General features: G+C 55.3%; 1 protein-coding gene across 1 annotated transcript in view; it reads right to left on the bottom strand.

The window, feature by feature from the left end:
- Positions 1 to 14,647, bottom strand: part of CRISPLD2 (cysteine rich secretory protein LCCL domain containing 2) — a 60,170-nt gene that overhangs the window by 13,226 nt on the left and 32,297 nt on the right. The window contains exons 9-14 of the mRNA XM_003998300.5: positions 12,477 to 12,543; positions 11,893 to 12,023; positions 10,112 to 10,155; positions 7,509 to 7,581; positions 5,863 to 5,938; positions 41 to 174 (exon numbers count right to left, since the gene is read on the bottom strand). Coding sequence (XP_003998349.2) covers positions 41 to 174; positions 5,863 to 5,938; positions 7,509 to 7,581; positions 10,112 to 10,155; positions 11,893 to 12,023; positions 12,477 to 12,543 — 525 coding nt within the window. The remainder of the gene's footprint in view (positions 1 to 40; positions 175 to 5,862; positions 5,939 to 7,508; positions 7,582 to 10,111; positions 10,156 to 11,892; positions 12,024 to 12,476; positions 12,544 to 14,647) is intronic.

Raw genomic sequence — 14,647 nt, 5'->3', positions numbered from 1 at the left:
GCTGGCCTTGGGTGTCGAGAGCCAGAAGACGCACCCCTACCTTTCAGACTGCACTCCGTTCCTGAGCGAGCCCACGTAGGCCTTCTTTTTGTCCACGGGCATCACATCCACGTAACCCCCGCTCTCGTGCCCGATGACTCCCGCGTGCACGGCCGTCTTACAGATGCTTGAAGTCTGGAAGCACAGAAGAGCCGCGATCAACATCGAGAGTGTTGTGCTCGTGGGTGAGGCCCTAATGCCATCGGCCAGCACTTGGTGGCCTGGTTGGGGGTGGGGGAGGGCGCTGATCAAGTTACGGCTAAGAAACAACCATCGCCTCCTTGATTCCCCCGGGGGTGTGCCAGGCACTGAGCTAGATGCAGAAAAGTTCCGCAGGGAAAATAAAGACTCTGCCTTCAGGGAGTTGAGGGAGACCGACAAGTAACAAATACGCAAAATAGCAACTCTGCCTCCGAAGGAAATAAAGCCAGATCGGGAGACAGAGTGGCTGGGTTTGGAAGGGCTCTTTTAGGAGAGTCAATCAGGGGTTCGACTGCTCTCGGTGTGGTACTTGAGCTCAGATTTGGACGGCAAAAAGGAGTCGGCCACAGCCCGGGAACAACTCTGGGCAGAGCCACCCAGGCAGAGGGAGCAGCTTGTGCAAAGGCCCTGGGGCCTTTGCGTGACCTCGTCATGTCCAAGAAACAGAAAGAGGGCCGGGGAGGCCCAGACCCAGCATCTTCCACACCGGTCAGGTGGCTCGCACGTGTGGCCGGGGCCTCACCCACCTGTACCCAGATCCGTCTGTGGGGCGCACAGCCCCCCCCCCCCCCCCCGTGATCAGCAGGGCGAACACGGACTCTGGGCTGACCGTGCCCCAGGCCCTGGCCGACCACCTTTGGCTCTTATCTCGTTTACACTTCCAGTGAGACGCGTAACTGCTGCTATCCCCGTTTCACAGGCCGGGAAGTGTGGGTTTGGGGAGGTCCGAGAACTGGGCCAGGGCCACGCGGGCAGCTAGTGGCTCCGCAGAGATTCCAGCTGAGGCCTGGTGGAGCACGAAGTCTGTGCTTCTGGGGTCCGCGGGGTCACAGCCTCCAGAGACGCCCACACCCCCACCCCCAGGGCCCGTGAGGACGTGGACTCACGCGTGGCCGAAGGCCCCCGCAGAGGTGACTAACTTAAGGGCCCTGTGCGGAGATGAGCCTGTGTTACCGATGGGTCCACAGTCATCACAAGGGTCCTCACGAGAGGGGAGGCAGGAGGGACAGAGCCAGGAGGCGGCGGCCCAAGCAGGGGCCGTGGGCGGCCTCTAGAAAGTGGGAAAGGCAAGAGAACCACAGGCGGCCCTGGAGCTTCCGGAAGGAACGAATTTCTGCTGGTGGCTTGACCCTGGAGAGACCAGTATCGGGCTCCTGACCTCCAGCCCGTAAGCATGTGTTGCTTTTAGGCCACGAACTTATGCAGCTTCTAATCGTCCCCTGATAACAAAAAAGCTTCCACTGATGAGGCCCCTGAAGTGTGAGGATCTGCAAGCCTTCAGAAAAGAGAGTCAGCGGGAGATCGGCCCCAGGGACGTCTGAGAATGTTAGGCCAGGCTGACGGAGCCGCTCAGAGACAGAAAGTCAAACCATGCCCACGGGTCAGGGAGCTGACTCCGGTGCTGCCTTCGCTCATGACCTAGTGACCTGTGGCCGTGGCCGTCACGGGGGCTTAGCCGGCAGACCCCGTGCGTGTTGAGAGCCGCCAGGGGGCCGGTGCGTTGTGCGATCGCGTGCGGTGCAGGGAGCGGAGGCGAGGCTGCTGCCGACCGTGTCCCAGCTCCGCAAACACCGCCAGGTGCCTGTCACCCGGCGGGAAGGTGGGTCTGGCCTTTGCTGCCTCCCAGGGCCCCCTGTCTGCACGGTGCCTGGGACCCAGCAATCACCCGTGAAGCGACTCGGGTCCCGACCGCTGGCCAACCGGGCCGGCACCTCCTCCGGGAAGAGGCAGGGCGGCCAAGAAGAATCCTGCACGGTCCTCCTTTATGTGACGCGTCAGCAGGGGTCAAGTCCACAGACACAGCACGGGCAAAGGAAGCGTCTGCTGAGGTGCCCCTGGCCTGGGACAAGCAATCCGCCATCCAGCGGGTTCCTGACCCCAGACGTGAGTGGGCAGATCGAAAGGGGCTGTTTGGAAAACCCCCGTTCGTTCGAAATCCCACGCGGGGCCGCCACCCGGTCCTGTTCCGAACCTGCCGAGCCCCCTCCAGGCTGTGGGCCCCGGCCTCCAACCCCAGGCCCTTCCAGAGAGGCCGCTGGCTTTGCAGAAGAAAGTCGCTTCCCAGTGGCAGAGGCCGCCCGGCGCCCTGGGAAGCTAATACCGCGGCCGAAAGGGGGAGGGTCCCAGAGCCAGAGCGCACACCCGCACTAAGGCCCGGAGGACAGGACCGCGTGCGGGCTGTGACTCAGTCGCTTGAGTTACTGAAAGGCAGTTGCGGTCCTGCGCGGCCCCATCTTTCCTCCGTCAAGAGGCAAGCTGGGCGAGGTGGCCTCCAGGGGACCTGTGAGGCCCCAGAGGGTCGGGCAGAACTCTGGGGGCCTCTGGGGTCAGCAAGAACTTCCCTGATTCTAGCGCCCCGTGCGGGGAGACCCCTCGGGCTCAGGGAGACCAGGACAGCTGGTCGCCCCGTCTGCACAAGGAAGCCTTCTTAATGCCCGTCCTGGGGAAAGGATCCGTCAGCCTCCAGTTCCCAGGAAGGGTTTGTGCCCCGCCAGGATTCTGAACCAGTGCGCCTGCCTCTGTCTCCGAGAGAGACGGGGGGGGGGGAGGGGACTTCCAAAACGCAACGATCAGCTTAGAGCCCCCCTAAACGCACGGTCAGTGGAGGCGAGCTCGGCGAGTGAGTACCAACACGCTTACCGTTCTGACCGCCGGGCAGAGCGGGCCCGCCGCTCGCTACGCTGACCGAGTTGCCAGATGTGAGGCCCCGATCCCGCCTCCCGCAGTCCCAGCCCGCGGAGGCACGTCCCCCAGGCTCAACGCTCCCAAGAGGCCGTGCACGCTGCTTTTGTGCCCTCCGTGACGGCCCTTTGCCTCCCGGGCCCTGATTTCTGGACACCAGTTGTGACAACATCGAGCCCTCGGCCGGGATTGTGAGAACCTCACACCGCCAGCCCGATCCTTCTCGACAGCCGAGTGGGGGTCATCGTGGGTAACATTTGGGAGCGTGCACCACACGGGCCCCGTTGTGTTTCACACGCAGAAACGGAGACGTCTCTCAATTATCCTCCGTGGGAGGGGTTACTCTCTCTTCACAGCGAGAGGCCCCGGGAGGTTAAACGATTTGCCCAGCAGCCCGCAGCTGGCCAACAGCAGAGCGGGGACCCACTCGGAGCCGGCAAGCGGGACGCTACTTTTCACGGGAGTATAAGAGCCTGCAAGGGCTATCGTGGAGCTACTACGGGCTCCGGGGTTGAATGCGGGCCAGAAGCATCAGCATCATCTGGGAACTTACTCAAAATGCAGACTCTCTGGCTCCCCGCCAGATTCGGAGTCAGAAACGCTGGGGTAGGGCCCGGAAGTCTGTTTGCACAAGCCCTCCGGGGAATTCTGATGCGTGCGGGGCCCAAGCGTGAGGACATATCCAGCCACCGAGGGAGATGGGGAGAAGAGGTAAGAAACTGAGGTCCAGGGTGGGGGAAAGGCTTGCCCGCCATCTCACACCTGAGTCGTAAACTCGCACCTTGACCCGGACTGTGCTCTTTGGGCTGCACCCCGATGTCTCTCCTGCCTGCAGCTCACCACAAAGTGAGGCGAGCAGGCGGAAACGGCGGCACTATGAGGCCCTTCGAAGATCTGGAGACAACTCTCCCAAAATAAATCTCTTAGCTAAACAGACATTTTCCAAAAAGGCATCATCATTTCCCAGAATACAGAGTGACCTAGAAACCGAGGCCAACAAAGAACCTCTAAAATGGGATGGAGCTTGCTTCCTTCTCTCCTTACTCGGCCAACCTCCTCTCCCCGTCTCCCCACCCTGTTCCTCTCTTTTCCCCTTTTTTCTTTCCTTCTTTTAGTTTCTGAACAGCTTAACATTTAAACATCGACTAACGCCACACCGTCACTTATTTATTCCTTCAACAAACATTCACCGAACAATCATTTATGTGCCGAGCTCCGTTTGGAGCACTGTGGTTGTTCCAAAAGCTCAAAAACCTAGTGAACAAGGTAAACACTCCATAGGGCTCTTCACCCACGTGCCTGTTCACATCAGTGTAATTATGAGTGCAGGTGCATTCAAGCAAGGCACAAGAGAGTGGGGAAAGGACAGAGCCTGGAGCAAGACCTTCCTGGCACCTCACCTTGGCCTGTGTCAGCTGTGTGATTTAGGGACAGCCTAAAGCTGCCCTGTAAGATGGGGACACCTAAGCCTGTAAACCTGTAAGATGGGGACACCAATACTTAGAAATGGTGTTTTTAAAGCACCTAAAACAACAAAAGATAGCTTTATAGTGTTAATTTCCATCAAGTTCTCCTTGCAGTTCTAACCTTCAAGAAACAACTTTATATGTTCAGCTGCTATGTTGTTTGGCGCATACAGATTTGATCTCATAAATCTGATCTTCATAAATTATACCTTTTGTGCCACCGTGCAATGAATTGTGGTGTCCCACTCAGTACGTTTAACCTTAAATTCCACTGTATCAGACAGCAATATTGTCACTCCTGCTTCATTGTTTCTCTGCATTTGGCTGGAATCACTTGGCCCTATCCCTTTACTTTTCAATCATTTTAAAACCAAAGTCTCTGTCTTTTAATAGCAGACTTTGGCTCAAACATTCACTGTAACAATTGATATACATTATTTTACTCCTTCATTAAACTTTCAAAACTCAGTTTGGGCTTAATGGCTTCTGAGAAGAAAAAAAAAACTCATTTGAAGAGGAAAGGACAAAAAGGGAAAAAAAAGGGTGAGCCATGAAGGTTGGTTTGACTTTACAGGACTTAGTGACCTCACACTTACAGGAATCTGGAACAAATCAGCAGGTGGAGGCAAAGACAATGGTCGTGGGCGGGAGAGAACAATTAAAATGAAAATGGAAAAAAGTTGAGTAAAAACGTTAGCCGTTAGCCGGGGATAAGCAACGCTGATCTAATCATGAGATTTTTTAGATCTCGAAGATTCCCTGGACTAGAAAAATCCCAGCTGGCTCCTTCCACAGAGAGGTAAGCAACTTGGCAAGAAATCACACAGCCTGTTGGGCAAGGCTGTGACCACATTCCCATCTCTCGGGACGCCACGTCCCGCCACCCCGGGCAACTGGAGGGAACAGACTACGTTCTGGAGGATTCGCTAAGAAAACTCAGGCTGAAGCTTCCTTGCTAAAGTCAGTAAGGAAATACAGACGAACAGACTCCGGTGTGATAAGAGTGGTCATCAGCAAGTAGTAAATTAGTGTCATTTGTATTTCCTCCGGTGTTTTTAGCTAGGCGGGCACGTAGCCAAAGAGAAATACCGTGAGGAGAGTGGACCAGTTCTATTAATGCATCAGGAGAGCCGGAAAGGTGTTAAATATCCGGAAATGAAGTTCGTGATACAGGAAAGCCGGCACATTACAAATGCACCTCAATGGGGAAGCGGGAGTCAATCGACCGAACTATGAGAACATGTGCGTGAGACGAGGTACGCCTGCATCTGTATTCGTGAACATACACGAGCGGAAGTAGTCGCTATGAACCGGGAAACGGGGGCAACGGTTGCAGAAAGAAATGCTGTGGTCTAAAGTCAGCTAGAGACACAGGAGTGAGATCTCGGGTTTCTGGCACCCAGACTTTGGAACGTGATTTCTGAGGGCTTAGCGTGCTTCGAGAGGTGGTCCCGGAAAACACCAGCATACTCACGTCTGCGTAGATGTTAGTTCCAAACACGGGAGCCCAGTAGGACGGCTCGTCTTTGCAGTGTGCCGGACAGTGAACTCTGGAAAACAAGACACGTTTGTGCGATGGTCACGGCCAGCAGAAAACAGGTCCCGAGAAGCGGCTGGCCCTCCCTCTTGGAGCGTCAAGGTTTAACGACTTGGATGGGAAAGGAAACTACCACAGCGTGTACTCTCTGAGGAAAAAAACATATACCTCTCGCACCCTAGCGGTGGTAAAGATATCTTCCCTCTTCTTAAATCGTGCACACGGAATTTTAAAAGTCCGTACCAAAAGAGGCACGCAGAAACGAGGTGAAAGAAAATAAATATGTGAGAGATGGGAATATGGGCTTGTCGGAGGTCATACCTCCCACTCTCGGGGGTTGGCCAACTCATACCGGGAGTACATCACGGAGATTATACTCAAAAGACTTTTTTAAAGGCCGGTTCCCTGCATGAGGGCGGAAAGGGCGGAGGGCCCTCACCTCAATGAGTCAGACTAGTACAGAGAGGGGGCGCTGATAACCTGAGGCGGAAGAGGTTAGATCACCACTGCGTCAGTCAACCACATCCCTGCTGTGGGCCTAGAGGATTAGGAGAGCACCTCAAACTGGAAATGGGTGGGCCCCAGCTGGTGTGAGAGATTCAGACCAGGGAAAAGCATGAGCCCCACCTAAGAAAAGGTTTTTTTTTTTTTTTTTTGCCTTTATCTACAACGGTTTGCCATGTTGCTGGAACCCAACCCAGGGACCAGGAAACCAACATGGCGTCCGCAAGCCATCTGGCCCCAAGGCAGGCAGGATCTTGGGAGGCAAGAAAGGCAGACAAAGGGACTGGGAAGTTAAAACAGTCCTGCGGGAGGGAGGGGACAGGAGTGGACCGAGAGAATATGCGTGTGAGATTTTAAGAAAGAAAACAGAATGTGGGAACGAAAACTCTTTCTGACTTTCTCTAGAACGGCAGGCCAGAAACCTCTGTTTTCTATACTTGTACCGTGTCAAGCTCTTGTTTTTGTTCATTTGTTCTTTCCAAAATAACTTCCTTGTGCTTCTCTTTAATATTTGGGTTTACTATTGAATAGTTAATAAAAGGATGTGATCCTTGGAACATTCAAAGGGGATCAGCTTCGCGGCGGAGGGCCAGTGGGGGCCAGTGAGAGGGCCCCGAGGGGAGTGTGAACAGCAGAGGGGAGGAGTGGGGGGGTCCCCGTCCAGGGTGTGCCCCTCACCAGCAGCCTCCTGGGGCTCTTCCCTGCTCACACCTTGGGGGTCTCCACATGTTAGTTTTAAGGTCCGTCTCATGGAGGGAGAAGGGTTCACAGCTCCCGAGAGGACCTAACAGGCGCCTCAGAAGGAAGTGTCACCGGGAACCTATTGTTTTGTCACGAAGCATCACCCTCCAAAAATCAGCCGGAGAAGGTTTAGGCAGCGCACGTAAAACCTAAGTGTGGTCCAGGCACAGAATGGAAACCACCGTGAAGAAGGAACCACCGACGTGCTCAGCAGCACAGGTGAGTCTCGAAAGCATTACGCAGAGTGAAAGAAGCCCCACGCGATGACCCCCGACGCAACATGACGCCGCCTTCTCTCGGCCCCTGTGTTGGCAAAACCAGACGCTAGGCAGTCTCACCTTGGGCAGTGGGTCCCCGGCTTCTCGAACGGGCAGAGCTGAGCAACGGTGGTGTAACAGTCCAAGTCTTGCACTGGGGACAGGAACGCGATGGGAAACGGTCAGGTCGCTCGCAAGCCGGGGTCTCGGGCTACCCGCCTATGAAATGGGCTGCTGGACAGCCGGGTCCAAGAGGCTCACTGGGCCTTCGGACAGAGGTGGGATGGGAAGCCCACAGGTGCCCGGCCCCAGCAATGCTGGCACCTCACCTCGGGCCCCTCAAGGGGTGAGAAGCCCCGTGGCCTGAGCGTGGCTACAGCACAAAGGTGTCACCACCCTCGATCGTTCCTCCGTCGGACCCACGATACCTTTCATTTGCTTTTCTATTTTGAAGCTGTTCACCTTCCTTCTCTTCACGGTAGGTATTATTCCAATTATAGAGTTGGAAACAGAGGCCCAAAGGCCAAGAGACAACCCTGGGTCTGCCCAGGACACGGTGGGAGGCCAGGCTTCTGATTCCCAGTCTAGCGATCTTCAAGGTCACGTGGGTTTGAACAACAGAGGTAAAAAGGGGCTCTAATACTGCCCACCTGTAGTCTCCGCGTGTCTTCAGCTAGTCTGGGGCTCGGCTAACTCTTCCGAAAGGGCCAGAGGGCAAATATTTAAATATTTCTGGCTTTGGGGGCCCTACGGACTACGTGGCAACCACTCAACTCTGCTGTTAGGGCAGAAACCAGCGACAGAGGACGTGTAAACGAATGGGCATGGCTGTGTGCCAATAAAACTTTATTTACAAAGACAGAGGGCAGGCAGGATTCGCCCCTGAGGGTGGCAGATCGCCAACCCGTGGTCCCGCCTATCATTTGGGTGGGTCGGGGATCGATGTAGCAATCCAACAAAGGGGACTGGTTCACTACACCAGGGGCCGCCGTATCGTGGCAGGCAGATGAGGTCATTAACACTGGGTTCATGGGCCGCCTGCGTGGCTCAGTCGGTTAAGCGTCCGACTTCGGCTCAGGTCATGATCTCACAGTCTGTGAATTCGAGCCCCGCGTCAGGCTCTGTGCCGACAACTCATAGCCTGGAGCCTGCTTGGGATTCTCTGTCTCCCTCTCTCTGCCCCTCTCCCCCACTCGTGCTCTCTCTCCCTCTCAAAATAAGTAAATAAGCTTTAAAAAAGTGGCTTCTTGGGGCGCCTGGGTGGCTTGGTCGGTTGAGCGTCCGACTTCGGCTCAGGTCATGATCTCACAGTCCATGAGTTCAAGCCCTGCGTCGGGCTCTGTGCTGACAGCTCAGAGCCTGGAGCCTGTTTCAGATTCTGTGTCTCCCTCTCTCTCTGCCCCTCCCCTGCTCATGCTCTGTCTCTCTCTGTCTCAAAAATAAATAAAAGCATTAAAAAAATAATTAAAATATTTTTTTTTAATTGGGTTTAGAACACCACTTAAAGGCACAGAAGTAGCTTCCTGATACAGTATTATTTGAAGAGAAAAATCAGGTTACCAAACTTATGTAATTCTGTTTCAAGTTTTGAAAGTGTATCAGTGTGTTACCAGGGCATATACTCGTAATCAGAGGGAAAACACCTTCAGAAGTATCCACCAAAACGTTCACAATGTTATCTGTAAGTGGCGGAGTCTGGTCAAATCCTTTTTTTTTTTTTTTTAAGGCACCTTTGTATTTTTAAATTATCTGCAATGAATAGGCATTATTTTGTAATAAGGAGAAAAGCCGCTATGTGTTCTTATAAAGACATCTAATGAGATATTCTTGCATCCAGGGCCTGTGACAAGCCAAGAACTGCTTTCCCAAAGGAAGGGGTTGTCGGGCCAGCTTCCCGAGGAAGGTGCCGGGCGGGGCGCCCCTACATCTCGGCTCCCCTGAGACCGTCCCAGTCAAGCGCTCTTTCTGCACGACCAGAACCCAAGGCTCCGCTTGTGTCCGCAGGACGCCCCCCAGGGGTACGCCCTCCCCCGCCAAGTGAACGCACCGTAGACAGGATTATACAGCGAGGCCGGGGAGGGCACGGACGGGCCGCGTGCTTCCTCAAGTTTCCCCTCTGTCGTTCAGGGCAGACATTACTAATCTATCGAGACCTGTTTTCTGAGGAGCCCAGAACAAGGCTGCAGAATCCTACTCAATACTCCACCCACCATCGCCAACCAACAGAAACAGACTCTCCGTCTACAACCTATTGGCTGCTCCAGACCCAGGCATTAGGACTTCTGGGACATTCAGCTGGGAACCCCCGGGGCCTGTGTCGCCCGTTTAGCGATTTAGGGCCGATGCCAGGTGCAGATACGTTTAGAAACTAGTTAAAGAATCAGCATTGTCAGGAACCTCTTTAAAAACCCTTTACGAGGGGCGCCTGGGTGGCGCAGTCAGTTAAGCGTCCGACTTCAGCCAGGTCACGATCTCGCGGTCCGTGAGTTCGAGCCCCGCGTCGGGCTCTGGGCTGATGGCTCGGAGCCTGGAGCCTGTTTCCGATTCTGTGTCTCCCTCTCTCTCTGCCCCTCCCCCGTTCATGCTCTGTCTCTCTCTGTCCCAAAAAAAATAAATAAACGTTGAAAAAAAAAGTAAAAAAAAAAAAAAAAGTAAAATAAAATAAAAAAGACCGGCCAGCTTACCTTTTACTTTGGACACCATGAACGAGCTGGAAGGCTTGTACTTGCTGGAGAAGAAAACAGGAGGCTCAATGCAGACAGAATTGTTTCTAAAAGTGCAGGGTTTCTCCCATGTTTGTTTTATTTCGGACTCAACTTTGTGTTTCCCTACTCGTTTCCCATCAGCTTGAAAGCCCTTAGACCATTCTCGGGGGGGGGGTGTCAACCTACTTTGTGCCAAGAGCCCCTCGGGCAGGCTGGTGTCCCGCTCAGAATAGTGACTTTAAGATGCAGACCATAAACTTAAAAGGTTAACGGGAAATCAGTTATTGGTGGGATCACTACCAAAGCATCAAAAGGAATGTGTGGGGCCCCTGGGTGGCTCGGCCGGCTGAGCCTCGACTTCAGTTCAGGTCATGATCTCGGGGTCTGTGGGTTCAACCCCTGCATCTGGCTCGCTTGCGGTCAGCAGGAAGCCCGCGTGGGATCCTCTGTCCCCCACTCTCTCTCTCTGCCCCTCCCCTGCTCACGCTCTCCCTCAAAAATGAATAAACATGGGAAAAAAAGGAATCTGCCTTTGGGTAAGAGCTGTGCTTCCTTGCAAATGCACTCGAAGCAGAAACTGTCTTCCAACCACTGTCTTTCCAGGGTCCTGATGGCAGACGTTTGCAGACGCCTCACCCCTACTCCCGTTGGGGACCAACACTCCGCCAGCAAGAAATAACTATGTTTCAATTAGAGGTTGGAGAAAATAAAGCTTCCGTTCGCTTTGTGTCGAGGTTGGCAGACTCCCTGGGACGCAAAGAACTGCCCTCCAGACGCAAAGCTGGCCGCCGGGAGGGCCCCGACGCGGCTCCGGGACAAGCTGTGCGGGCCACGCGGGGCCCGGACCCGGCCGGCCCACGGCGCCCTCGGTGCCCCCGCTGAGCCTGGCGCGGTGGCCGGCGTTAGGTCACCGGGCCTCCGCGAACGCACTCTCTGCTTCTGTTTAGACATCCTCACTCTCGTGGTGACGTGGCCCCTGAGACCCCAGCTAAGGCGAAGAGGGAATCTTGCGAGCCCTCTTGTAGAACCAGACCTTTCAAGGGGGAATGACTCATGCGGTTTTTGAAACGTTCTGCGTGGAACCCCCTGGAACACACACAGGCGCTTTGGCCGCCGTGACCCTGGCTGCAGAGGCGGGACGGGCCCTGACGCAGGGAGGCTCTCTTGATGCGAGGCACCGTGGCCCAGGGACGCAGGGAGCTGGGGCAGGGGCCTCGGTGTCCCTGCTAGGCCAGGCTCTAGGTGTCCTGGATGGGGGGAGGGGACTCCCGGGCGCGAGGGGCCTTTCCAGGGGCGACAGATCTTTCCCAGCGACTGTGGGAGAGCTGCATCGTTTAAAACACTGGCTGCCTGCACCCGTGTGGACCAGCCGGGTCCTACCATGGCCCTCTTTCCCCAGCGAGACGCCGTCACCCGGAAGGGATGAAGACACCCGCCCAAGGTCACAGAGCAGGGGCGGGGGCACCAGGTCTGTCAAGAATCAGCCTCCAAACCCAAGGATGGGAGGAAAAAGCAGGAGTTGAAACTCGGCCGAATTAAACACTTAAACGCACGCCCAGAAAAACCCACGCGGGTGAGAGGCGGTGAAACGCCTACGGGGTGATGTCTGAGCTACGGCGTTCAAGTTCACCGTGGCAGTTTGTTTCCCTGCGTCTTGATATCGTTCGGTACTTTTCAAAATTTCGACAATACTTTCATAACCAGGAAAAAAAAAAAAAAAAAAGAAAAGTGTTAAGGAATCCTGAGCACGGGACAGTTACCTCAAAGACTCCACGCCGTTTCTCTCAGACCTGACGAAGAAGGGGACCTTCCCGTTCCTGGTGACGTCCACCAGGCCACCTTTGGCGTCCAGGATCCCGTAGTGAATGGCGGCCCGGCATATGCTGGACGACTGGGGGCGGGAAGGGAGACGGTAAGTACGTCTGAATTCACCTTTGTCCAGTCTGCTTTGGAGATGCCCGAGGTTTTGTCCCCAAGCCACAAAAAGCCAAAACGTCGGGCCAACGCTCACCCCGCTTCTAACTCCCGCCTTTCCCCAGAACATGTCTTTGCTCCTGGGGTTGCTTATCTGAGAAAACCCATCCGAGGCGCTTTACGAACTAAGAACGGTGACAAATGGCCCTTTCTCCCCACGCAGCGAGGCATATTAACGCTCGGCCTAACATGGAGACTGACCTTCACGAGGGTCCGCCCCGGGTCCCAAAAGTGGCTTTACTAGTCTGTGCGCCCAGAGACAGGCGCACATCAGCTCTGGGACGGAGGGGGTGGAAGGAAAAAAACCTCCTTGGGCCCAAACCAGCCACCTCCGTTCCAAACGCGCTGGGAGTCCACACGGGCCACTTACGCTTTCGTAAAAGAGAGTTCCGAACACCTGCGCCTTGCTGCTCAGGCAGCCCGCTGGGCACTGGTACCTGATGGAGAAGAAAGCAAATGATTCCCACAGGTGAACGTGTGTGGATGAAATCCCACCAGGAATTCATTGGGGTCCTTCTCCTCTGGAACTTCTACTACGGACACCAGGGAGAAGCAGGCTCCGAAAGTTTTCAAGGGAGTCACGACAGGCCCAGGTGAAGTTCATAGTCACGGGAACACCATCGTGGATTCAATTGGACCTCGTTTTCATGTGTTTAACATTCATGTTATAGGGAGGGGGGCGCCTGGGTGGCTCCGTCGATGAAGCGTCCGACTTCAGCTCAGGTCGGGATCTCACAGTCCGTGGGTTCGAGCCCCGCGTCGGGCTCTGTGCCGACGGCGCGGAGCCTGGAGCCTGCTTCCCATTCTGTGTCTCCCTCTCTCTCTGCCCCTGCCCCGCTCACACTCTGTCTCTCTCTCTCTCAAAAATAAACATTAAAAAAAATAATAAAAAGATTCATGTCAAAGGCAGAGACACCGACCGATGGACAATTCACGGAAGAAAACCAAGTGGTTTCAAAGGCACCAGAACAAAAATCCTCAAACATCAGTCATCACAGAAGGTGCAGATGGAAAGGACAAGCCTCTTTCTAGGTGTCAGATTCCAAGGGGTTTTGTTTTTTTTTTTTTTCTTTTTAGATAGGATAAAATGCAACGATGGTGCTCTTGCCCAGGAAAAGGCACCTTTCCAGAAAGCCTTAAAAATGCCTATCCTTCAATTCTTAAGTTTTCCTTGTAAGCGCGTAGCCCAGGCCAGAAGCCGGAAAGTCAGGCCCACGCACTGCACCAAAGGTCTGGAATCGTTGAAAGACCCGGAAGAAGCCGGCACCGTCGGAGGGACGGCCTAACACATTTTTGTGCGGTCGTACGTTAGGGTATGATGCATCCGCGAGAAATGAGGGTTTTGGAAAACATGCGACTTCGGAAAATCTTAAATGAAAACAGTAGCACGTGAGGGGCGTTAGCTGTGGGAGCCTCCCCGGTGCCCAGAAAAAAGACCGGAAGGGAAGCTACATCAAATCTCTACGGATATCGCGGAAGGGCGGGGCATCTTTAGTTTTTTCTCTACACTCTGGTGCTGGTGGTGTTTTCCTGAATTACTGACGATACCCGTGAATACTTTTTAAAGTCGGGGGAGGGGGGGGAGGCCCGGTCAATACTATAACTGTAAAAGCACCGTGGACAGAAAACTGATGAGCCAGGGGATGGGCTGACTTCCAGGAGGCGAACCGTGGACACTCCTGTGTTTGCAGGTGGGGGGAGTCGTAGCTCCTGATCAGAGGCCTCTAGTGGCCTTCGTGTGGCCGGACCCCTGCCTTCTCCCTGCTTGCAGAGGGTCCCATCGACCCCCGGCTCCGGAACGTTCTCGAGGCTATCTGACGGATGTTCTCCAACCTCGTCATTTTTTTCCCACTGACGACTCTGGCGTGATGTTCTCCTCACGAGCTCGCGGTACAGAAAAGCACGTCACCGCGGAGGGACAACTGGGCCCCAGGGCCACGCAAATGTGCCCTCGCGCCGTGCCCGGGTCATTCCGGCGCCCGTGGTTGCCGCATTTGCTCGTCTGTCGACAACCCGACTGCTTTGACGTCTTCGGCACCTGCTGGCCCTCGAGCCACCTCGCCCTGGGATGCCCCGGGGCCACTTGCTAATAACGTTCCTGCCAGAGTCCGAGCAAAGCCTCCCCCTGGCACACCGAATTCCGAGTCGCCCGGGTTCAAAGCAGGATCTGCTGCCTTCTCATTCTGGTGTGCGCACTAAACAGCACGATTCGCGTTCAGGGGAACGGTCGCCGGGAGCCACAGGCGGACGAGGCGGCCGGGCTCCACCACCGACACGGGCTGCCAGCCACGAGCCTGGGGTTGCGCGTGACCCCGCGGCACGTGGTGGCCGCTTGCTGCCCGAAAGAGCGGCCCAGCGGCCGCCTCGCCAGACCCAAGCCCGGCCTTCCTGGCAATCGCTCCTCAGCGGCTGAGTGGGCAACACGAAGCGAGCCCATCAGCCGGACGGATTCATTCAACTGCCGGGGAACAACATCCTGGTGGCTCTGACTCCAGTGGGGACGCGGGTTTCACAGCCGTGCAGCCGGATCTGCCCGCGGCC

This window comes from Felis catus, chromosome E2 (genome assembly GCF_018350175.1).
Source record: "Felis catus isolate Fca126 chromosome E2, F.catus_Fca126_mat1.0, whole genome shotgun sequence".
Classification (NCBI taxonomy): Eukaryota; Metazoa; Chordata; class Mammalia; order Carnivora; family Felidae; genus Felis; species Felis catus.
Note: the sequence above shows the minus strand (reverse complement) of the source record. Positions and strands in the feature narration are given on the sequence as shown.